Source organism: Entelurus aequoreus, linkage group LG15 (assembly GCF_033978785.1).
Source record: "Entelurus aequoreus isolate RoL-2023_Sb linkage group LG15, RoL_Eaeq_v1.1, whole genome shotgun sequence".
Lineage (NCBI taxonomy): Eukaryota > Metazoa > Chordata > Actinopteri > Syngnathiformes > Syngnathidae > Entelurus > Entelurus aequoreus.
The window spans coordinates 56447707-56474276 of record NC_084745.1 but is presented as its reverse complement, the minus strand read 5'-3'; the positions used below and the strand labels follow the sequence as shown (position 1 = coordinate 56474276).

Sequence of the window (26570 nt, the reverse complement as noted above, 5' to 3'; positions counted from 1 at the left end):
GTGCGTCATAACGTGTGTTACTGCAACACTCGTTAAAGACACGGTGCATCATAACGTGTGTTATTGCAACACTCGTCAAAGACACGGTGCATCATAACGTGTGTTACTGCAACACTCGTCAAAGACACGGTGCATCATAACGTGTGTTACTGCAACACTCGTCAAAGACACGGTGCATCATAACGTGTGTTATTGCAACACTCGTCAAAGACACGGTGCATCATAACGTGTGTTACCGCAACACTCGTCAAAGACACGGTGCATCATAACGTGTGTTATTGCAACACTCGTCAAAGACACGGTGCATCATAACGTGTGTTATTGCAACACTCGTCAAAGACACGGTGCATCATAACGTGTGTTATTGCAACACTCGTCAAAGACACGGTGCATCATAACGTGTGTTACTGCAACACTCGTCAAAGACACGGTGCATCATAACGTGTGTTATTGCAACACTCGTCAAAGACACGGTGCATCATAACGTGTGTTATTGCAACACTCGTCAAAGACACGGTGCATCATAACGTGTGTTATTGCAACACTCGTCAAAGACACGGTGCATCATAACGTGTGTTATTGCAACACTCGTTAAAGACACGGTGCATCATAACGTGTGTTATTGCAACACTCGTCAAAGACACGGTGCATCATAACGTGTGTTATTGCAACACTCGTTAAAGACACGGTGCATCATAACGTGTGTTATTGCAACACTCGTCAAAGACACGGTGCATCATAACGTGTGTTACTGCAACACTCGTCAAAGACACGGTGCATCATAACGTGTGTTACTGCAACACTCGCTCCCTCATGGGGCTTACAAGTTCACCATCAGGTGCTCGGCCCGCTGGTATCTTAATCTGGTTCTGGCTGGGCTGGAGCCACAACAGTGCAGATTATCCCTCCTTATCTGGATCACCCTGACAAAGCCCTGGATGAAATATTCCAATATTCCAGTACAGTCACTTCTCCTTTAAGGCCCTCCCCCTCATCCACACCACTAAAGAGGCCGCTTATTCCAAACAATATGGTGTGTGCCTCCTCCTCCGCCAAGCGATGTGGGAGAGGATGTCATTTAACACACGATGGCGCCTGGCGAAGGGGGAGGACGCCGCCTTAAATCTGGCTGCTGGTTAACAGGTGTTGCGCAATGCACAGCGCCTGGCTTCCGTTCCCGGGTAGTCCGTACCCTGGCCAGGGTCGTACGCTCTGTCGGCACCACGAGGGTTATCCAACTGTGAACCGCTACTTTTTTTTCTCCCTACGCTTTGCACCCTGCGGCTGGTCAAAGGGCGCGGCCACAATTACATTAATAATGTTGACAATAGAAAAAGAAGTGACATAATATGTATAATTAGGAGTCTTTGGTTGTTTACTTACTACTAAAAGACAAGTTGTTCACTATTTTATTTAAGCACTACATTCTTCTTTGATTGCAATAAGAAACATACCTTTAATGCATTATAAGATTTTCTGTTAAAATCAAGCTAATAATGACTTTTGACTTTATTTTGATGAAAATGCATGTTGGTACGGGTAAATAGATCCAATAAAGGTAATAACCGAGGGGTAATATCCACGTTATGAGTCGACATTCTCCAGTCAGCAGGGAGACTACCACGGATGGTTTGTCTCCACATTACTTTTGGAAGTCTTCACTCGCTGACAGAAACAAAGCAATCACGCTCATTGACATAATCCAGGTAACATCATCCAGGTAACGCTCCGTAGGTAATCGCTTGTTCTCACGAGACAATGTGTTAGCCTGTTAGCTGCCTGCCTGCGCGTATCATCGCCCCGCCGCGTCCCAGTCTCACCCCAGCAGAGCTCGCCCTGCGCCCCAGTCTCACCCCAGCAGAGCTCACCTGTGTCCTGGTGTCACCCAGCGGAGCTCGCCCGCGTCCCGGTCTCACCCAGCGGAGCTCGCCCGCGTCCCGGTCTCACCCAGCGGAGCTCGCCCGCGTCCCGGTCTCACCCAGCGGAGCTCGCCCGCGTCCCGGTCTCACCCAGCGGAGCTCGCCCGCGTCCCGGTCTCACCCAGCGGAGCTCGCCTGCGTCCCGGTCTCACCCAGCGGAGCTCGCCTGCGTCCCGGTCTCACGCAGCGGAGCTCGTCCTGGTCTCACCCAGCGGAGCTTGCCCGCGTCCTGGTCTCACCCAGCGGAGCTTGCCCGCGTCCTGGTCTCACCCAGCAGAGTGGTCTCACCCAGGGGAGCTCGCCCGCGTCCCGGTCTCACCCAGCGGATCTTGCCCGCGTCCCGGTCTCACCCAGCGGAGCTCGCCTGCATCCTGGTCTCATGCAGCGGAGCTCACCCACGTCCTGGTCTCGCCCAGTGGAGCTCGCCCGTGTCCCGGTCTCACCCAGCGGAGCTCGCCCGTGTCCCGGTGTCACCCAACGGAGCTCGCCCGTGTCCTGGTGTTACCCAGCGGAGCTCGCCCGCATCCCGGTCTCACCCAGCGGAGCTGGCCCGCATCCTGGTCTCATGCAGCGGAGCTCACCCACGTCCTGGTCTTGCCCAGTGGAGCTCATCCTGGTCTCACCCAGTGGAGCTCGCCCGTGTCCCGGTCTCACCCAGCGGAGCTCGCCCGTGTCCTGGTGTCACCCAGCGGAGCTCGCCCGCATCCCGGTCTCACCCAGCGGAGCTGGCCCGCATCCTGGTCTCATGCAGCGGAGCTCGCCCGTGTACCAGTCTCACCCAGCGGAGCTCGCCCGTGTCCTGGTGTCACCCAGCGGAGCTCGCCCGCATCCCGGTCTCACCCAGCGGAGCTGGCCCGCATCCTGGTCTCATGCAGCGGAGCTCGCCCGTGTACCAGTCTCACCCAGCGGAGCTCGCCCATGTCCCGGTGTCACCCAGTGGAGCTCGCCCGTGTCCCAGTGTCACCCAGAGGAGCTCCCCCGTGTCGTGGTGTTACCCAGCGGAGCTCGCCCCGCGTCCCGGTCTCACCCAGCGGAGCTCGCCCCGAGTCCCGGTCTCACCCCAGCGGAGCTTGCCCGCGTCCCAGTCTCACCCCAGCGGAGCGGTCTCACCCAGCGGAGCTCGCCCGCGTCCCGTTCTCACCCAGCGGAGCTCGCCCGCGTCCCGTTCTCACCCAGCGGAGCTCGCCCGCGTCCCGTTCTCACCCAGCGGAGCTCGCCCGCGTCCCGTTCTCACCCAGCGGAGCTCGCCCGCGTCCCGTTCTCACCCAGCGGAGCTCGCCCGTGTCCCGGTCTCACCCCAGCAGAGCTCGCCTGCGTTCCGGCCTCGCCCAGCGGAGCTCGCCCGCGTCCCGGTCTTGCCCAGTGGAGCTTGTCCTGGTCTCACCCAGCAAAGCTCGCCTGCGTCCCGGTCTCACCCAGCGGAGCGGTCCCGCATCCCTGTCTCACCCAGCGGAGCTTGCCTGTGTCTCAGTCTCACCCAGCGGAACTCGCCCGCGTCCCGGTCTTGCCCAGTGGAGCTCGTCCTGGTCTCATCCAGCTGAGCTCGCCCGTGTCCTGGTCTCACCCAGTGGAGCTCACCCGCGTCCCGGTCTCACCCAGCGTAGCTCGCCCGCGTCCTGGTCTCACCCAGTGGAGCTCGCCCGCGTCCCGGTCTCACCGTTCCCTCTCGAGGGTGAGGTGTGTTCCCTCCCTGGTTACAGCTCCCCTCCTCTCGCCCTAAGCGCCCGTGTCAGAAGCTAAATGGCGTTTGATTCCGTATCTTGCAGCATGAGGATGTTCCCTGCAGCTATCTGCAAATGTAAGAAGCTCCTATCGACCTTCTCACTTGTTGTTCTTATTTTCTCTGCACCAATTCATCTTCCTTTCCCACTTGAATAAGATTATCTTGGAGAAATAGATTTTCTGGACCCTATCAAATGATTGTGTTGCCTTTTTAGCCCGGTGTGAAGGAGCGCTGCTCCTGAGAGCTTATTCGCCTTATTGTTCATTTATCACACCGGAGACATTTTGTGGAAGTCAGCGTGATGCAGAACTACTTTTTTTTTTCTTTTAAGCTTGCTCAGTGTTTTCAGACTGTAAAAGATTAACTTGTACTTCTCCACCTCTGACATGCCTCCAAAGAGGAACACAATGTGTCGGAAGTGGGTGCGGAACCTTGACTAACCGTACAGTTTTTACGCAATGACCTGACTTTTAGACCAACAAACTGATGGAAAGATGAAGCCCCTACTTAATAATAATAAAAAAATATATATTTGTAATAAACGGTCAATAAAATGACCATGTTTTTCAGGAGGATAGAGCACAAAAAAATATATTTTCTTTATATAAGCCGCACCTGACTATAAGCCGCAGATATATACGTTGTGAAATTAGTGATTTACACAGAAATATTTTGTAAATGTTTATTGTCTGTAACAGGGCAGTAAAACGGCTGATCAAACAAAACAGACCGCCGTACACGCGTTGTTACGGGCTGTACCTCCTAGCTGCAGGCGTTTATGTGCGACATGCACATAAACGCTATGCTAACCTCTGTCCCGATGGGTCGTATTACCGTATTAAACTAAAACGGTGTAAAAAGCGTGATTGCTCACCCCACCTCGATAAATTTGTGGATCGATTGGCGTCCGCTTGCGAGCTATCTTAAATGCGAACATGAAAACAAGACACATTGACGTCTTTCCCCATTTAAAACCGACGTCACACCCCGATTTCAACTCAAACGCATGGCTGTTTAAACTACTAACACACTCTACTCATGTTGAACGTGAAAGGCTGGGCTCGATATAAACGCCATTGTTTGCATTTATTAGGAAAGAAAATAAGACGTTTACAAATTAAAATGGAAGAAGATAAATCTATTTAAACACACAAATGAAAATAATATGGCTTTTATGAAGCAGAACATTAATTAATGTTGTATTGTGTGGCTATTTATTTTAGTTATTTAAAAACTACAACTTGGTTCAAGGATTTTAGTGTGTGTATTAGTACTGTTGATTCATTTTGTTGTTTTGGTTGTGTAAAATGTATATTTAAGGCTTCCCCGCCCCCTCCTTAACAGAGACAGAACCTATTTTATTGCTTTTGGTTGTGTTTTTTGTTCAAGTGCAACATGTAATTTATTTTATTTCGACGAGTTATTTGTTTTATTTATCTCGGATATTTAAAAAAAAAAATCACATTCCAATTACAATGTTAAAATATAGGAAAAATGCGAGTTTAATTGCGTTGTTATGTATTATCATTTCATCAGTGGTACATTTTAGTCTCTGAGAATAATAAATTGTTTCAGGAGTTGGAGCTTGGACCAGGCATTGGATTTTTCCGTCTATAGTCGGAAATCCGTCTTTTTCGTAAAAAAATATGAAAAAGCATTTTCCGTTTTTTTCCCGACCTACAAAGTGTGTTGAAATCTTGATCTGTCTCTTTGGTTTGTGTACATTTTGACATTGAATAGTTGAATCATTTTGAAACATAAACAACGTGACTGCAATATATTTGTTATTTCATGCTATAAATCACAAATGGCTATTCAGATAAAGGAAGTTAGCTAATAAAATAATAAACAGTGTTTGTACTCTTTAGGATTTAGAAGTGGAGAGGGAGTCGAAGAGACAGAAATTGATGATAAAATCCAAGGCGGAATCCACTAAAGCAGAAACAAAAAGGAAAATGCAAGCTGCTCAGAAATTAGCCAGGAAGGCTCATGTCAGAGCCATCAAAGCAAAAATGCCAAAGTAATGTGTAAATAATGTCAATAAGTAGATGAACCATCTGTGGCTGTGAAGTGAACACTAGTAAGGTTGTAAATACTGTATAGAGTAGGCTAACCCATGTGGTTCCTGTGGATGTGAACATAATTACTGTAGTGACTAAATAACATAGTGACTGAAACAGACATAGTAAAGTGTAAATAATGTCAATAACTAGATGCACCATATGTGGCTGTGAAGTGAACACTAGTAAGGTTGTAAATACTGTATAGAGTAGACTAACCCATGTGGTTCCTGTGGATGTCAACATAATTAGTGTAGTGACTAAATAACATAGTGACTGAAACAGACAAAGTAATGTGTAAATAATGTCAATAACTAGATGAACCATCTGTGGCTGTGAAGTGAATACTAGTAAGGTTGTAAATACTGTATAGAGTAGACCAGGGGTCACCAACGCGGTGCCCGCGGGCACCAGGTAGCCCGTAAGGACCAGATGAGTAGCCCGCGGGCCTGTTCTAAAAATAGCTCAAATAGCAGCACTTACCAGTGAGCTGCCTCTGTTTTTTAAATTTTATTTATTTACTAGCAAGCTGGTCTCGCTTTGCCTGACATTTTTAATTCCAAGAGAGACAAAACTCAAATAGAATTTGAAAATACAAGAAAATATTTTAAAGACTTGGTCTTCACTTGTTTAAATAAATTCATTAATTTTTTTACTTTGCTTCTTACAACTTTCAGAAAGACAATTTTAGAGAAAAAATACAACCTTAAAAATTATTTTAGGATTTTTAAACACATATACCTTTTTACCTTTTAAATTCCTTCCTCTTCTTTCCTGACAATTTAAATCAATGTTCAAGTACCGTAAAAAAAAAATTTTTATTGTAAAGAATAATGAATACATTTTAATTTAATTCTTCATTTTAGCTTCTGTTTTTTCGACAAAGAATATTTGTGAAATATTTCTTCAAACTTATTATGATTAAAATTCAAAAAAATTATTCTGACAAATCTACAAAATCTGTAGAATCAAATTTAAATCTTATTTCAAAGTCTTTTGAATTTCTTTTAAAAATTTTGTTCTGGAAAATCTAGAAGAAATAATGATTTGTCTTTGTTAGAAATATAGCTTGGTCCAATTTGTTATATATTCTAACAAAGTGCAGATTGGATTTTAACCTGTTTAAAACATGTCATCAAAATTCTAAAATTAATCTTAATCAGGAAAAATTACTAATGATGTTCCATAAATTATTTTTTTAAATTTTTTTAATTTTACATGAGTTATTATTTGTACAAACATGGTGCAAAGTAATTCATGATTTGTTAAAAAAAAATATAAGTGGCTAGCAAGTTAAAATGGGATATTGTGATTTCACAAGACTGTCTTAGAAGTGATCATTTGAATATGTTCAATTTAAAAAATGTGCACTTAGAGAAAATATAAAAATAAAGTGTTGCATATTGATATTTATCTGTTTCTATATATATTTAATGTGAGAAATCATTAAGATGATCAGTGTTTCCGCAAAGATAAATATCATTAATTATTAATAATAACATAGAGTTAAAGGTAAATTGAGCTAATTGGCTATTTCTGGCAATTTATTGAAGTGTGTATCAAACTGGTAGCCCTTCGCATTAATCACTACCCAAGAAGTAGCTCTTGCTTTCAAAAAGGTTGGTGACCCCTGGTGTAGACTAACCCATGTGGTTCCTGTGGATGTCAACATAATTAGTGTAGTGACTAAATAACATAGTGACTGAAACAGACATAGTAATGTGTAAATAATGTCAATAACTAGATGAACCATCTGTGGCTGTGAAGTGAACACTAGTAAGGTTGTAAATACTGTATAGAGTAGACTAACCCATGTGGTTCCTGTGGATGTCAACACAATTACTGTAGTGACTAAATAACATAGTGACTGAAACAGACAAAGTAATGTGTAAATAATGTCAATAACTAGATGCACCATCTGTGGCTGTGAAGTGAACACTAGTAAGGTTGTAAATACTGTATAGTGTAGACTAACCCATGTGGTTCCTGTGGATGTCAACACAATTACTGTAGTGACTAAATAACATAGGGACTGAAACAGATACAGTAATGTGTAAATAATGTCAATAACTAGATGAACCATCTGTGGCTGTGAAGTGAACACTAGTAAGGTTGTAAATACTGTATAGTGTAGACTAACCCATGTGGTTCCTGTGGATGTCAACACAAGGTGTAATTATTGTAGTGAATGGGGTATGTATTTATGTCAACTCTGTTGATAATTTTTCAGTTCTTTAAACACTAAAACATCTTTAAATCTTGCTTTTTCTGCTCATTTTTGCATGTTCAATTGCTGAAAAACCTGCAGCTTCCAACATGGCTGTCAGAGAGATGGCCGACCTCATGCATCCTCCTCATTGGTCACTTATAAAGCCCTAAAAGCTGATTCTTCATGATGGAGTCAGTCAATGAGGCCGTCCGTCTTATTTATGACACATTCGACGCTCACCAGGTTTTTTTACGGCGAGTCGTCTAAAGGCGGCGTGAATAAATCTTGTTGCCTCAGTTTAAACGCGGCGCAGCAGTCTGCACTCGCTCTTAATTGGATTCGCTCTATTTTTAGTGATATGGGCCTAGGCAGGTAGGCTCAGACGGAGGTAGCCGCGCTTGCTTATCTGACGGCCCACAGCTGCGGTAGTCGCCGCCTTCGAGCCTCCGTTGCGATTCCACATCTGCTCGAAAGGCCAAACACGAGGAATCCGTCAGCACACGCACGCCACACTAATCTCCCCGCTCGTAAGCCGCGCCCTCTCCAGTCCTAATAGGCATGTCCTAATGAGCTCTAATTGAAGACGGCTAATTTGCGAGGCTGACTTCATTGTCTTTCTTCAAGCATCTTAATGCTCTTTGCCAGCAAGCTGATTGGGACTTTTAACGTGATTTGCTGCTGGACGGACTGTCCCTAATCCCGGATTGTTGCCTTTGTTCCCCACACGCCGCTCTTGACACGGCCGATTATGTCCGACAGAGATTCTTCTACATCTTTTTTTCCTTGACTTCTCGACTTTGAGCGCCTCGTCGTCGACGCCAGGCTTTTTCTTCAAAGGACTTCAAAAGTGCGTTTAAAGCGGAGCAAGGAGCAAGGCGGCCGCGATGAAAGATCCTACTGTGTTTGCTAAGGGAGGCAGAGGGAAGTTATTTTACTGGTCGAGTAAATGTTTTCCTCTTAATTTGAAGGCTGATGCTTCATCCCCCGCGTTTATTGATCTTTTTTACAGGAAGGACACAGAGAGAAAGTATTCAAACCGCTTTATTGCACACGTACGGCACACAAATTAGACTAACTTCTAAGATGACCCAATTTTGTTAGAAATATGCTTCTTTCCAGATAAATGCAAGACAAATTGTGAAGTAAATTTCCGGACTATAGAGAAAGCACCGGTATATAAGGCGTAGCACCCACACAAAAAAAACAACACCAAATAATACATTCCTTATATAAGCCGCACTGCACTATAAGACGCAGATATATATGTTGTGAAATGAGTTATTTACACAGACATTTATTTACATATCTTAATTGTTTCCAAACAATGTCTGTAACAGGGCAGTAAAACGTCTGCTCAAACAAAACAGAAGTCATCGTATGGCCCCGCTAGCTGCGGTAACGAGCTCTCAAATAAGCTAAACAGACTTCTTCTCAGATGACCCAAAATTGTTAGAAATATGCTTCTTTCCAGACAAATGCAAGACAAATTGTGAAGTAAATTTCCGGACTATAGAGAAAGCACCGGTATATAAGGCGTAGCACCCACACAAAAAAAACAACACCAAATAATACATTCCTTATATAAGCCGCACTGCACTATAAGACGCAGATATATATGTTGTGAAATGAGTTATTTACACAGACATTTATTTACATATCTTAATTGTTTCCAAACAATGTCTGTAACAGGGCAGTAAAACGTCTGCTCAAACAAAACAGAAGTCATCGTATGGCCCCGCTAGCTGCGGTAACGAGCTCTCAAATAAGCTAAACAGACTTCTTCTCAGATGACCCAAAATTGTTAGAAATATGCTTCTTTCCAGACAAATGCAAGACAAATTGTGAAGTAAATTTCCGGACTATAGAGAAAGCACCGGTATATAAGGCGTAGCACCCACACAAAAAAAACAACACCAAATAATACATTCCTTATATAAGCCGCACTGCACTATAAGACGCAGATATATATGTTGTGAAATGAGTTATTTACACAGACATTTATTTACATATCTTAATTGTTTCCAAACAATGTCTGTAACAGGGCAGTAAAACGTCTGCTCAAACAAAACAGAAGTCATCGTATGGCCCCGCTAGCTGCGGTAACGAGCTCTCAAATAAGCTAAACAGACTTCTTCTCAGATGACCCAAAATTGTTAGAAATATGCTTCTTTCCAGACAAATGCAAGACAAATTGTGAAGTAAATTTCCGGACTATAGAGAAAGCACCGGTATATAAGGCGTAGCACCCACACAAAAAAAACAACACCAAAAAATACATTCCTTATATAAGTCGCACTGCACTATAAGACGCAGATATGTATGTTGTGAAATGAGTTATTTACACAGACGTTTATTTACATATCTTAATTGTTTCCAAACAATGTCTGTAACAGGGCAGTAAAACGGCTGATCAAACAAAACAGAAGTCATCGTATGGACCCGCTAGCTGCGGTAACGAGCTCTCCAATCAGCCAAACAGACTTCTTCTCAGATGACCCAAAATTGTTAGAAATATGCTTCTTTCCAGACAAATGCAAGACAAATTGTGAAGTATTTTTCCGGACTATAGAGAAAGCACCGGTATAAAAGCTGCACCCACAAAAACAAACAAAAAAAACATTCATTGTATAAGACGCAGATATATACGTTGTGAAATGAGTTATTTACACAGACATTTATTCACATATCTTAATTGTTTCCAAACAATGTCTGTAACAGGGCAGTAAAACGGCTGATCAAATAAAACAGAAGTCCTCGTATGGACCCGCTAGCTGCGGTAACGAGCTCTCCAATCACCTAAACAGACTTCTTCTCACATTTGTTGGACAATTTCTGCCAAGAAATATGCTTCTTTCCAGATAAATGCAAGACAAAATTGTGAAGTCATTTTCCGTACTATAAAGCGCTCCGGTACATAAGCCGCACCCACAAAAACAAAACAAAAAAACAAAAAAAACTTCCTCATATAAGACGCGATGCGCTATAAGACACAGATATATACGTTGTAAAATGAGTTATTTACACAGACATTTATTTACATATCTTAATTGTTTCCAAACAATGTCTGTAACAGGGCAGTAAAACGGCTGATCAAACAAAACAGAAGTCATCGTATGGCCCCGCTAGCTGCGGTAACGAGCTCTCCAATCAGCTAAACAGACTTCTTCTCAGATGACCCAAAATTGTTAGAAATATGCTTCTTTCCAGACAAATGCAAGACAAATTGTGAAGTCATTTTCCGGACTATAGAGAAAGCACCGGTATAAAAGCCGCACCCACAAAAACAAACAAAAAAACATTCCTTGTATAAGACGCAGATATATACGTTGTGAAATGAGTTATTTACACAGACATTTATTCACATAACTTAATTGTTTCCAAACAATGTCTGTAACAGGGCAGTAAAACGGCTGCTCAAACAAAACAGAAGTCATCGTATGGACCCGCTAGCTGCGGTAGCGAGCTCTCCAATCAGCTAAACAGACTTCTTCTCACATTTGTTGGACAATTTCTGCCAAGAAATATGCTTCTTTCCAGATAAATGCAAGACAAAATTGTGAAGTCATTTTCCGTACTATAAAGCGCTCCGGTATATAAGCCGCACCCACAAAAACAAAACAAAAAAACCCAAAAAACTTCCTTATATAAGACGCGTAGCCCTTCGCATTAATCACTACCCAAGAAGTAGCTCTTGGTTTCAAAAAGGTTGGTGACCCCTGGTGTAGACTAACCCATGTGGTTCCTGTGGATGTCAACACAATTACTGTAGTGACTAAATAACATAGTGACTGAAACAGACAAAGTCATGTGTAAGTAATGTCAATAACTAGATGAACCATCTGTGGCTGTGAAGTGAACACTAGTAAGGTTGTAAATACTGTATAGAGTAGACTAACCCATGTGGTTCCTGTGGATGTCAACACAATTACTGTAGTGACTAAATAACATAGTGACTGAAACAGACTAAGTAAAGTGTAAATAATGTCAATAACTAGATGCACCATATGTGGCTGTGAAGTGAACACTAGCAAGGTTGTAAATACTGTATAGAGTAGACTAACCCATGTGGTTCCTGTGGATGTCAACACAAGGTGTAATTATTGTAGTGAATGGGGTATGTATTTATGTCAACTCTGTTGATAATTTTTCAATTCTTTAAACACTAAAACATCTTTAAATCTTGCTTTTTCTGCTCATTTTTGCATGTTCAATTGCTGAAAAACGTGCAGCTTCCAACATGGCTGTCGGAGAGATGGCCGACCTCATGCATCCTCCTCATTGGTCACTTATAAAGCCCTAAAAGCTGATTCTTCATGATGGAGTCAGTCAATGAGGCCGTCCGTCTTATTTATGACACATTCGACGCTCACCAGGTTTTTTTACGGCGAGTCGTCTAAAGGCGGTGTGAATAAATCTTGTTGCCTCAGTTTAAACGCGGCGCAGCAGTCTGCACTCGCTCTTAATTGGATTCGCTCTATTTTTAGTGATATGGGCCTAGGCAGGTAGGCTCAGACGGAGGTAGCCGCGCTTGCTTATCTGACGGCCCACAGCTGCGGTAGTCGCCGCCTTCGAGCCTCCGTTGCGATTCCACATCTGCTCGAAAGGCCAAACACGAGGAATCCGTCAGCACACGCACGCCACACTAATCTCCCTGCTCGTAAGCCGCGCCCTCTCCAGTCCTAATAGGCATGTCCTAATGAGCTCTAATTGAAGACGGCTAATTTGCGAGGCTGGCTTCATTGTCTTTCTTCAAGCATCTTAATGCTCTTTGCCAGCAAGCTGATTGGGACTTTTAACGTGATTTGCTGCTGGACGGACTGTCCCTAATCCCGGATTGTTGCCTTTGTTCCCCACACGCCGCTCTTGACACGGCCGATTATGTCCGACAGAGATTCTTCTACATCTTTTTTTCCTTGACTTCTCGACTTTGAGCGCCTCGTCGTCGACGCCAGGCTTTTTCTTCAAAGGACTTCAAAAGTGCGTTTAAAGCGGAGCAAGGAGCAAGGCGGCCGCGATGAAAGATCCTACTGTGTTTGCTAAGGGAGGCAGAGGGAAGTTATTTTAATGGTCGAGTAAATGTTTTCCTCTTAATTTGAAGGCTGATGAAGTATTTTTCCGGACTATAGAGAAAGCACCGGACTATAGAGAAAGCACCGGTATAAAAGCTGCACCCACAAAAACAAACAAAAAAAACATTCATTGTATAAGACGCAGATATATACGTTGTGAAATGAGTTATTTACACAGACATTTATTCACATATCTTAATTGTTTCCAAACAATGTCTGTAACAGGGCAGTAAAACGGCTGATCAAATAAAACAGAAGTCATCGTATGGACCCGCTAGCTGCGGTAACGAGCTCTCCAATCACCTAAACAGACTTCTTCTCACATTTGTTGGACAATTTCTGCCAAGAAATATGCTTCTTTCCAGATAAATGCAAGACAAAATTGTGAAGTCATTTTCCGTACTATAAAGCGCTCCGGTACATAAGCCGCACCCACAAAAACAAAACAAAAAAACAAAAAAAACTTCCTCATATAAGACGCGATGCGCTATAAGACACAGATATATACGTTGTAAAATGAGTTATTTACACAGACATTTATTTACATATCTTAATTGTTTCCAAACAATGTCTGTAACAGGGCAGTAAAACGGCTGATCAAACAAAACAGAAGTCATCGTATGGCCCCGCTAGCTGCGGTAACGAGCTCTCCAATCAGCTAAACAGACTTCTTCTCAGATGACCCAAAATTGTTAGAAATATGCTTCTTTCCAGACAAATGCAAGACAAATTGTGAAGTCATTTTCCGGACTATAGAGAAAGCACCGGTATAAAAGCCGCACCCACAAAAACAAACAAAAAAACATTCCTTGTATAAGACGCAGATATATACGTTGTGAAATGAGTTATTTACACAGACATTTATTCACATAACTTAATTGTTTCCAAACAATGTCTGTAACAGGGCAGTAAAACGGCTGCTCAAACAAAACAGAAGTCATCGTATGGACCCGCTAGCTGCGGTAGCGAGCTCTCCAATCAGCTAAACAGACTTCTTCTCACATTTGTTGGACAATTTCTGCCAAGAAATATGCTTCTTTCCAGATAAATGCAAGACAAAATTGTGAAGTCATTTTCCGTACTATAAAGCGCTCCGGTATATAAGCCGCACCCACAAAAACAAAACAAAAAAACCCAAAAAACTTCCTTATATAAGACGCGATGCGCTATAAGACACAGATATATACGTTGTAATATGAGTTATTTACACAGACATTTATTTACATATCTTAATTGTTTCCAAACAATGTCTGTAACAGGGCAGTAAAACGGATGATCAAACAAAACAGAAGTCATCGTATGGACCCGCTAGCTGCGGTAACGAGCTCTCCAATCAGCTAAACAGACTTCTTCTCAGATGACCCAAAATTGTTAGAAATATGCTTCTTTCCAGACAAATACAAGACAAATTGTGAAGTCATTTTCCGGACTATAGAGAAAGCACCGGTATAAAAGCCGCACCCACAAAAACAAACAAAAAAACATTCCTTGTATAAGACGCAGATATATACGTTGTGAAATGAGTTATTTACACAGACATTTATTCACATATCTTAATTGTTTCCAAACAATGTCTGTAACAGGGCAGTAAAACGTCTGCTCAAACAAAACAGAAGTCATCGTATGGACCCTCTAGCTGCGGTAACGAGCTCTCCAATCAGCTAAACAGACTTCTTCTCAGATGACCCAAATTTGTTGGACAATTTCTGCCAAGAAATATGCTTTTTTCCAGATAAATGCAAGACAAAATTGTGAAGTCATTTTCCGTACTATAAAGCGCTCCGGTATATAAGCCGCACCCACAAAAACAAAACAAAAAAACCCAAAAAACGTCCTTATATAAGACGCGATGCGCTATAAGACACAGATATATACGTTGTAAAATGAGTTATTTACACAGACATTTATTTACATATCTTAATTGTTTCCAAACAATGTCTGTAACAGGGCAATAAAACGGCTGATCAAACAAAACATAAGTCATTGTATGGACCCGCTAGTTGCGGTAACGAGCTCTCCAATCAGCTAAACAGACTTCTTCTCAGATGACCCAAAATTGTTAGAAATATGCTTCTTTCCAGACAAATGCAAGACAAATTGTGAAGTATTTTTCCGGACTATAGAGAAAGCACCGGTATAAAAGCCGCACCCACAAAAACAAACAAAAAAACATTCCTTGTATAAGACGCAGATATATACGTTGTGAAATGAGTTATTTACACAGACATTTATTTACATATCTTAATTGTTCCCAAACAATGTCTGTAACAGGGCAGTAAAACGGCTGATCAAACAAAACATAAGTCATTGTATGGACCCGCTAGCTGCGGTAACGAGCTCTCCAATCAGCTAAACAGACTTCTTCTCGGATGACCCAAATTTGTTGGACAATTTCTGCCAAGAAATATTCTTCTTTCCAGATAAATGCAAGACAAAATTGTGAAGTCATTTTCCGTACTATAAAGCGCTCCGGTATATAAGCCGCACCCACAAAAACAAAACAAAAAAAAAACAAAAAACTTCCTTTATATAAGACGCGATGCGCTATAAGACACAGATATATACGTTGTAATATGAGTTATTTACACAGACATTTATTCACATATCTTAATTGTTTCCAAACAATGTCTGTAACAGGGCAGTAAAACGGCTGATCAAACAAAACAGAAGTCATGGTCATGGACCCACTAGCTGCGGTAGCTAGCTCCCCAATCAGCTAAACACTCTATAACTCTACGAGGACGTTTTGGTGACTTTACAAAACTGAAACAATAGAAAAAAGGTTGCCATTGTAAGTTAATAAAATTAACAAAAAGACGCTGGTAAACGTGTTAGCATATTAGGCTTCTTTCCAGACAAATGCATGACAAATTGTCAAGTCATTTTCCGGACTATAGAGAGCTCCGGTATATAAGCCGCACCCACAACAAAAAAAACATTCCTTTTATGAACCGCACTGGACTATAAACCGCAGATATATATGTTGTGAAATGAGTTATTTATACAGAAATGTATATACGTACATACCCTAATTGTTTCCAAACAATTTCTGTAAAAGGGCAGTAAAACTGCTGATCAAACAAAACAGAAGTCATGGTCATGGACCCGCTAGCTGCGGTAGCGAGCTCTCCAATCACGTGAAGTTTTGGTGACTTTACAAAACTGAAACAATACAAACAGAATGCCATTGTAAGTTAATAACACTAACACAAAGACGCTCGTAAACATGTTAGCATATTAGGTAATGCTAATGACGCTAGTTTCATCACGTCACGATAGCACATACAAATATGCATGAAAACACTCCTACAGACATCACACATGGCACGGTTTAGTAAGTAAGAATTGTTTTAGTTATATTGTAAAACTTGGAGTGACGAATGAAGAATCCATACGAGTAGAAACGCTATGGATGATTAGAAGACGGAACGGCACTTCTACTTCCGGTTCAGAGCTCAGCCTAAACAGAAGAGCAATGCGGCGCCTGCAGTGAGCGAAATGGTCCAAAAGATGGCGCCCAGCACCAATAATAACGTCTGCTTGGTTTTTTAAAAACTGTTTACATTATGGCCGCCGGCAAAAAAAAGTCCATAAATCAGCCGCGGTTCAAAGCGTAGGAAAAAAGTAGCCGCTTATAGTCTGGAATTTACGGTAATATTTAACGCGGCGCTAATGTTGTGGTTGCCGTAGCAGCAAAAAACATTTTCACAAACACATTCATCACGTGAACTCCAAAATATAGAAGATTTCCTCGGAAAATGTCTGTACATCTTAATAACTTAGCATACACTCAATTTTATAGCAGTTTATGGAGTTAATGCCTTGTGAGGAACCTTGAAATATTGTAATCTTTTTAGTAAAATCAATTCTGAGCTCGTTCACGTCGATTTATAGTTGACGTTTTTCAAGATGGCTGACATCACGTCTCCCTGGATGTCACAGAAAGTATGAGAATGTGTGAGCTGCTGCCTGCTCCTTTTTCACCTATATAGTAAGTCTCCTACTCAGAATCAGAATCACCTTTATTGGCAAAGTATGTTCAACACAAGGAATTTGACACGGTGGACCAGGGGTCACCAACGCGGTGCCCGCGGGCACCAGGTAGCCCGTAAGGACCAGATGAGTAGCCCGCTGGCCTGTTCTAAAAATAGCTCAAATAGCAGCACTTACCAGTGAGCTGCCTCTATTTTTTAAATTGTATTTATTTACTAGCAAGCTGGTCTCGCTTTGCCCGACATTTTTAATTCTAAGAGAGACAAAACTCAAATAGAATTTGAAAATCCAAGAAAATATTTTAAAGACTTGGTCTTCACTTGTTTAAATAAATTCATTAATTTTTTTACTTTGCTTTTTATAACTTCAAGAAAGACAATTTTAGAGAAAAAATACAACCTTAAAAATGATTTTAGGATTTTTAAACACATATACCTTTTTACCTTTTAAATTCCTTCCTCTTCTTTCCTGACAATTTAAATCAATGTTCAAGTAAATTTATCTTTTTTATTGTAAAGAATAATAAATACATTTTAATTTAATTTTTCATTTTAGCTTCTGTTTTTTTGACATAGAATACTTGTGAAATATTTCTTCAAATTTATTATGATTAAAATAAAATAAAAATATTCTGGCAAAGCTAGAAAAATCTGTGGACTCAAATTTAAATCTTATTTCAAAGTCTTTTGAATTTCTTTTAAAATTTTTGTTCTGGAAAATCTAGAAGAAATAATGATTTGTCTTTGTTAGAAATATAGCTTGGTCCAATTTGTTATATATTCTAACAAAGTGCAGATTGGATTTTAACCTATTTATAACATGTTATCAAAATTCTAAAATTAATCTTAATCAGGAAAAATTACTAATGATGTTCCATTAATTCTTTTTTTAATTTTTTCCAAAAGATTCGAATTAGCTAGTTTGTCTCTTCTTTTTTTCGGTTGAATTTTAAAGAGTCGAAATTGAAGATAAACTAATTTTCAAAATTTCATTGTCATTTTTTTCGTCTTTTCTCCTCTTTTAAACCGTTCAATTAAGTGTAAATATCATTAATTATTAATAATAACATAGAGTTAAAGGTAAATTGAGCAAATTGGCTATTTCTGGCAATTTATTGAAGTGTGTATCAAACTGGTAGCCCTTCGCATTAATCACTACCCAAGAAGTAGCTCTTGCTTTCAAAAAGGTTGGTGACCCCTGTGGTAGACGGTGCTCCCTTTGTCCAACGCAAGAAACAACTCGAAAAACGCAGCGAGTGCTGTAAGACGCGGCTGAAGAAGGACAAAAACTGGATTTGCCAGCCACAAAAAACTGGAAGATTTGAAAGTCCGGCAGACGAGACGTACTGGAAAAGCAACCGACATTGCAGGAGGTAGAGAAAGTTGATAGAGTAGTTCTGTTGTGGGAAAAAAGGCAGATACTGATAAAAAGAGGCCGATACTGATAGATGTCAGCGCCGATAATTGGTCTCCAAATATTACTGGAAATGTTGTTTGTGTTGTGACCTTCTCTGTCTTCTTGTATTTCAGGCTTGCGGGCGGAAGGCGTGCCACCAAGGGTCAGCCTGGTTGAACATGACTCCAGAGCCACTGCGGGCACGGCCAACTCCCACCCAGCTTGTGGCCCTGGAGGCCGAGCCCATGCACCATGATGGAGAGGCATTGAGGTCAACTCGCTGACCACCGTCTCAATACCTCAAAGCCCCCGACCCCCGACCTCCGACCCCATCATGCTGCGCTTCCTGCCTCTCAAACTGGGCCGCCTGTACCGCTGTCTCAAGCTCCTGTTCGTGGTGGGCTTGTTCGTCATCCTGCTGATGAACACCCACAACCTGTTTGCCTCCTTCCAGAAGAACGAGCTGACGGACCGGCGCTTCATCAACCTCAACAAGTGTCCCGCCTGCTTCGGCACCAGCTGGTGCCGCAAGTTCATGAACGGTCAGGTGTCGTTTGAGACCTGGGGGCGCCTGCGCTTCCTGGACATCTTCAACGTCAAGAACGTTTACTTTGCTCAGTACGGGGAGCCCCGGGAGGGCACCCGTCGAATTGTACTGAAACGTCTGGGCTCCAACCAGGAGCTGGCCGAGATAGACCAGAAGATCTGCAAGAGGGCCACGGGCAGGCCTCGCTGCGATCTGATCCAGGCCATGTACAAGACCGAATTTGCCAGGATCAACGGTGACGTGCGTCTACTCACTCCGGAGGTGGTGGAGGGCTGGTCGGACCTGGTGCACTGCCCCTCCCAGAGGCTGCTGGACCGGGTGGTCCGGCGCTACGCTGAGACCAAAGACTCTGGCAGTTTCCTGCTCAAAAACCTCAAGGACACGGAAAGAATGCAGCTGCTCATGACCTTGGCATTCAACCCGGAACCGCTTGTCCTGCAGGTATTGTTGATTACTCCCACTTACCTTTTGTCTTTTTCAATCAATCAATCAATGTTTACTTATATAGCCCTAAATCACGAGTGTCTCAAAGGGCTGCACAAGCCACAACGACATCCTGGGCTCAGATCCCAGATTGCGTAGGAGTGGTCGTCGTTTAGTTTCATGAAGACGGACATATCCTGCGGAAAAGTGTTTGGATTGAATGGAGTCATGGTGTTTTTCAGCCGCACGGTGGAACAGGGGTTAGTGCACGTGCCTCACAATACGAAGGTCCGGAGTAGTCCTGGGTTCAATCCCGGGCTCGGGATCTTTCTGCGTGGAGTTTGCATGTTCTCCCTGTGACTGCGTGGTCCTGGGTTCAATCCCGGGCTCGGGATCTTTCTGTGTGGAGTTTGCATGTTCTCCCTGTGACTGCGTGGTCCTGGGTTTAATCCCGGGCTCGGGATCTTTCTGTGTGGAGTTTGCATGTTCTCCCCGTGACTGCGTGGTCCTGGGTTTAATCCCGGGCTCGGGATCTTGCTGTGTGGAGTTTGCATGTTCTCCCCGTGACTGCGTGGTCCTGGGTTCAATCCCGGGCTCGGGATCTTGCTGTGTGGAGTTTGCATGTTCTCCCCGTGACTGCGTGGGTTCCCTCTGGGTACTCCGGCTTCCTCCCACTGCCAAAGACATGCACCTGGGGATAGGCCCCTCCCACCTCCAAAGACATGCACCTGGGGATAGGCCCCTCCCACCTTCAAAGACATGCACCTGGGGATAGGTTGATTGGCAACACTAAATGGTCCCTAGTGTGTTATCTGTCTATCTGTGTTGGCCCTGTGATGAGGTGGCGGCTTGTCCAGGGTGTACCCCGCCTGAGATAGGCTCCAGCAACCCCAAAAGGGACAAGCGGTAGAAAATGGATGGTGTTTTTCAGAGCTTTGGATAAGATCCCTAGAACAAAGCCAGTCAGACTTTCCCCCCAGAGCCCTTTTAGAAAATGATAGGGTAGGAGTCCCTCTGCTCCTCCTGTTTCTATCCGCCGATTTGGTAAGAGTTGCATCCCCCACACTCCCAAGCACCTTCATTTCTCTGCTCAGAAGCTGAGGCTGGTTTGAGAACTGTGGCCTCCTGGAAGATGAGAGATTTGCGCTGGCGGCAGTGCTGCATATTTAACACTATATGTAGGGCAGATTTGAATTATGCAAGGACACATCTGTAAATGGTCCAAGTTGTTTTTAATTTTAATACGTGTCTCTGTCCGGTGGGCTGCCGTCAGCCGTGGGAGACTCGCAGGGATATCACAGAGCCTGCCAAGAGTTGTCTGGATCTGTTATTCCAGCTTTATAATGAGACCCTTTTGACACATTCTGAGGATGTTTTGAATAGTTACAATGTATCTGAGGCCATGGCTCTCAGTGGGAAAAGGGTGGACGGGAGTAGAAACCCTATGGACAACTAGAAGACGGAAGGGCACATCTTCTTCCGGACTAAAAAGACAGCACAGGGGTTAGTGCATGTGCCTCACAATACAAAGGTCCTGGGTTCGATCCCCGGGCTCGGGATCTTTCTGTGTGGAGTTTGCATGTTCCCCCCGTGACTGCGTGGGTTCCCTCTGGGTTACCATGAATTGATTAACGTGGACCCCGACTTAAACAAGTTGAAAAACTTATTGGGGTGTTACCATTTAGTGGTCAATTGTACGGAATATGTACTGTACTGTGCAATCTACTAATAGGAGTTTCAATCAATCCGGGTGAGTACCCGGCTTCCTCCCACCTCCAAGACATGCACCTGGGGGTAGGTTTATTGGCAACACTAAGTGGTCCCTAGTGTGGGAATGTTGTCTCTGTGTTGGCCCTGTGATGAGGTGGTGACTTGTCCAGGGTATACCCCACCTTCTGGCCGGTTGTAGCTGACATTGTAGCCCCCCGCGACCCCGAAAGGGATGCGGTAGAACATGGATGGATGAATAGTATTCTGGAAATGTTTATTTACATCTTAATTGTTTCCAAACGTTGTCTGTATCGCGGCAGTAAAACGGCTTTTTAAACAAAACAGAAGTCATTGTCATGGACCCACTCGCTCCAATCAAACAGACCCAGGAACTGACGTTTTGGTAAATTTGCAAAACTGAAAAAACACAAAAAGAATGCCATTGTAAGTTAATAATACCAAAAAGACGGTTTTAGCATATTAGCTAACGCTAACAAGGCTGACTTCATCACATTACGATAGCACGTACAAATATGCATGGAAACACTCCTGCAGACTTTACACACGGGACGGTTTAGTGAGTAAGAATGGTTTTAGTTGTATTGTAAAACTTACCAACGTTGCTTGGAGTGACGAATGAAGAATACGTACGAGTGGAAACGCTATGAATGGCTGGAGGATGAATGCGGCACTTGTACCTGCGGTTGAAAGCGCAGGCCAAACAGAAGGGCAATGCGGCATTGCAGCACCTGCGGTGAGCAAACTCCTTCACAAGGCGGCGCCATACCACATACATTAACACACCGATTCAGTGTTTTTGCGTTATGGCCGTCAGCGAGGAAAAATACTTAGATTAGCCGCACCGTTTTATAAGCCGCAGGGTTCAAAGCGTAGGGACAAAAAAGCTTTTTGGTACATACCCCGCTTTATCTTTCCATCAGTTTGGAAAACGTCCTAGTTGTAGTGCTCAGTCTATTGTCCCAATCTTCAGAAAGTCTGGACCAGGTCATCAGACTCCCCCCGCCCCCTCCCCCACTTCCGTCTGGCCAGTGACTTACAAGCATCCGAATCAATTTCAATTCCAATCAGCCATTGAGCGTGTCTAGTGAGGGGACAAAACAACATGTAGACGTTCAATACCTCAGGGTGACCTACCACCCTCACCCTCCCTTCTCCTGGTGAGGGCCAACACCTCCGGGCATTCAGCGAGATCAGCTCTTACGTCCAGTAGATGTACGACGCCTGATTAGCTTCCTTTCTCTGGCCGCCCTATTCTCTCCGCCGACGTCTTTCTTGTGCTTGTGTTAGCGTGTTAATGCACGCTTCACAAACCCTGGCTGCGTGATTTCATGGCCATGGCCTGGTGCCATTGTACCGCCGGTCAAAGGCTGTGATTCAGGCCTATAAACAGAATGTCTTCTAGTCTGAGTCTGTCTTTACAGCCTCTGCTTGTGCATCGTTCCTCTCCTTTCCTCCCCACTCGTGGCCTGTTAGTGAGAAGGGACGGCTACCTTTTACATTTCAACCAATACGGTACCAAGGAATCTATACCGGTACTCATGTGTGCGCTCATGAATATTCATTGTTTTTAATAATAAAAATCACATTTTTTATTAGAACATTTAAACATGAACTGATCATAGAAAAGAATAGAGTTTTATTGTCATTATCACAGTGAACGCGAACACGAAATTGGAGCAGATCCCCTAATAGAATAGAATAGAATGGACTTTATTGTCATTATATTTGCATATAACAAGATTAAGGACTCCAATTTAAGGTGCGGTCGTGGAAACAAATATGGGATCAAAATAAATTACACAAGAAGTAATGAAGATAAAAAATAAGAATTTAAATAGACTACTATCCAATACAAATAATAAGCAATCCTGTACAGTATACAAAACAAAAGAACTTGAATACACCTCACGGTGATGCTTGGACACGTCATCAGTGATAAACCCGGGGTCATAGGGTGTTTCGGGTCTTTAATCATCAGACACCCTCGCCCGGGCGACCCAGCCGGGGGTGATCAGACCCCGGCCTGTGTCCAAGTAGCGCACCACGGATCCCCCCTACGGATCCACAGCCACCGGGAGGCCTTTTCTGCGGCCTCTAGGATGTTCTTGGTGGCTTTTCTCGACTGCAGTCCTCTAATGCCAAGGATTCTGAACACACGCTGTAGTGAGTGACCAGCAAAACCTCTGCACCCAATCTCGACTGGTTCACAGCGGGCTCTCCAGCCGTTACTCCGACACTCTACAGTGAGCTCAGCGTATTTGGCCCTCTTTCGCTCATTTGCTTCGTCAATTCGCTCCTCCCAGGGAACAGTCAGCTCCAGTAGCACCACTTGCTTGGTTGACTCCGATGTTAACACCATGTCTGGGCGGAGTGACGTGGAAGCGATATTGGCTGGGAACTTGAGTTGCCTTCCCAGGTCAACATGGAGCTGCCAGTCACGAGCGGTGGCCAGGAGCCCTCCTGAGAAGTTGGGCTGGCGGCTTGCCTTCTGTCCTGCTCTGATGAAAGTGATTGACTGCTTCGGGGCGGCCTGGGACTTGCTGTTTTGTATCGCTGCGCAGATAGAATCCGCCAGGGCTTTTAAAACTTGGTCGTGGCGCCAGCGATACCGCCCCTCCCCTAGTGCCTTTGGGCAACAGCTCAGGATGTGCTCCAAGGTGCCCCTCCTTTGGCACAGTTTACACTCCGGAGTGTCTGCTAGGCCCCAGATGTGCAGGTTGGCGGGGCATGGGAGGACATCGTACACAGACTGTATGAGGAATTTTGTGCGCAGAGGTTCAGCTCTCCAGAGCTCTGCCCAGGTGAGTTTTCGAGGTTCTGCATGCTCCCACCTTGTCCACGCCCCTTGTTTGGACATGCTGACCATCCGGCAGCAACGTTCTTCCTCCACCTCTGCACGGATCTCCTCTTGGACCAGTTGGCGCTTCTCCTTGCCACGGGCCCGGTCCCAACGTGGCTTTGGAAAGCTGCCGAGGCCTGCCCTTCCCCTTGCCACAGTACCCAACAAGGTTTTGTGCCTCAGCCGCGCCTCTGCTCTGCTTACGGCTTCTTGTGCCTGCCACTTCCTCCCGGTCTTAACAACAATTCCTGCCGAGGCGACCTTGACATCTGCGGAGTCTCTGTACATCATTACCTCTCTGGAGCGGGTGACTTTGAATTCCTCCAACAGTCCCCTGAGAGGGAGCTGCAGCTTGGTGGAATGGCCATAAAGAGCAATGCTGCTTAAGGACCGAGGGAGCCCCAGCCATCTCCTCAGGAACTGGCTGATGGTCTTCTCTAGTACCTCAACCGTTGTCATTGGTACCTCGTAGATTAACAGAGGCCAGAGTATTCTAGGCAAGACTCCGTGTTGGTACATCCAGGCTTTAAACTTTCCTGGGAGACCAGATTTGTCGATGGCTGTGAGCCATGAGGTCAGGTCGCTCTTTGTCTGCTGCAAGGCCACTGCGTCCTTCAGGGAGCTATCAAAGATCTTGCCCAGGCTCTTAACAGGTCTTTCGGTCACCGTTGGAATCAAGTACCCTCCAACTGTAAAGCGGAAATGGTCGGCCACTTTACCTTTCTTTAGGACCAGAGACCTGGACTTTGCTGGCTTGAAGCTCATCTTTGCCCATGTGATGAGCCGTTCAAGCCCCTGGAGGAGCCACCTGCACCCAGGCACAGATGTGGTCATCACTGTCAAGTCGTCCATAAAAGCTCTTATGGGGGGCTGCCGGGTCCCAGATCTTGATTTTGGCCCTCTGCATTCAACCTCCGCAGACTTGACAATCATGTTCATTGCCAAGGAGAAGAGTGACACTGAGATTGTACAACCAGTGATTATGCCCTTCTCTAGGCGGTGCCAGGCAGATGTTACTTGGCTTGAGGAGACTCTTGCTTCGAAGTTGTTGTAGTAGTCCATGATGAGGTTACAGATTTTCCCAGGAACATGGTGTCTTGTCAGTGCTATTTCAACAAGTTTGTGCGGGATAGATCCGTAGGCGTTGGTTAAGTCAAGCCAGAGAGTTGCCAAATCTCCTTTGTTCTCCCTTGCCTCCCGGATCAACTGTGTCACCACTCCTGTATGCTCCAGGCACCCAGGCACTCCAGGTACTCCCCCCTTCTGGACAGAGGTGTCTATGTAGGCGTTCTTCAAGAGGAACTCGGTAAGTCGTTGGGACAGGATCTTAAAGAAAATCTTGCTCTCAACGCTGAGCAGTGAGATTATACGAAACTGCTCGATGTTGCTGGAGTTCTCTTCTTTCGGGATCCAGACGCCCTCCGCGTATCTCCACTGAGCAGAGACTTTCCCTCTCCGCCAAATCACCTTCAAGATCTTCCACAGACGCTTGAGGAGCCGTGGACACTGCTTGTAGACCTTGTAGGGTACACCGCTGGGGCCGGGGACCGAACCAGATCTAGCAGATTTCACAACTTCCTTAACCTCTGCCAGGGTGGGTTCATCACTGTTGAATTGGGACACTGGATCTGCTGGAGTCACCAGTGCCTCAGAAGGGCCAAGCTCTTGATCTCTTGAAGAGTCACTGAAGGTGGCATTGAGATGATGGTCGATCTCTTCTACAGGGCAAGCGAGGTGACCACTTCGCTTCTGGCCCAAAAGCCTCTTAGTGAAGGTGAAGGGGTTGCCTATGAAGGCGCTTCGCTTCCGTGCCTTTTCCTTTCCCCTCCTTCGGTGCCATTCGGCCCTCCTCAACGTGATGAAACAATATACAAAGTACTGTACAATATACAGAACAAGACAAGAGTACCGGAGTAATAACAAGAGTACCGGAGTAATAACTAAGGTGTATACACAATAATTTAGTAATATAAATAGTAAAAAAGAAGATATGTATCTACATATATATATGTATATATCCACACACACGCATATATCCATACATATGCATATATATACATATACACATACATACTGTATATACACATATATACACATATATAAATATATATACACACACATATATATATATATATACACATATACAGTATATATATACATCATACATACACATATATATATATATATATATATATATATATATATATATATATATATATATATATATATATATATATATATATATACAGTATATACACATATTATGACAGCTATTTGACCATAGTGGAGTTTTTTCTGAATGAAATGTTAGCGAGTATCACGGTTGCCGCCTCGAAGGGACGTTGAAAAACTGATGGACTTTACAGACTGACTTCACATTTCAGTATTTTAACGACGGACTTATACACAAACGCTAGTGTAAATAAAGTGATATTAACTCATCTTTATGTATATTTCTTTTCGATCTTGCGACATGAAATTTTGCGTGTTTTACTGCCGCCTTAGACACAATTAAGGCATGTAAATAAACATTTACAAAATATTTCTGTGTGAATAACTCATTCCATAACGTATCTATCTGCCGCTTATAGTCAGGTGCGGCTAATATATAATTGTCTTCTAAAATTTAACGAGTTCAACCTATATACCGGTGCACTCTATG

At 43.8% G+C, this 26570-nt stretch overlaps 2 protein-coding genes across 4 annotated transcripts in view; both read left to right on the top strand.

Annotated features, from left to right (window-relative positions):
• Nucleotides 1-26570, top strand: part of LOC133630282 (zinc finger E-box-binding homeobox 1-like) — a 280408-nt gene that overhangs the window by 137355 nt on the left and 116483 nt on the right. The window lies entirely within an intron of this gene.
• Nucleotides 1-26570, top strand: part of LOC133630520 (divergent protein kinase domain 2A-like) — a 55178-nt gene that overhangs the window by 20132 nt on the left and 8476 nt on the right. For all 3 annotated transcript variants that reach the window (XM_062022131.1, XM_062022130.1, XM_062022132.1), the window contains exon 2: nt 18503-19356. In XM_062022131.1, coding sequence (XP_061878115.1) covers nt 18703-19356 — 654 coding nt within the window. In that variant the 5' untranslated portion in view covers nt 18503-18702. The remainder of the gene's footprint in view (nt 1-18502; nt 19357-26570) is intronic.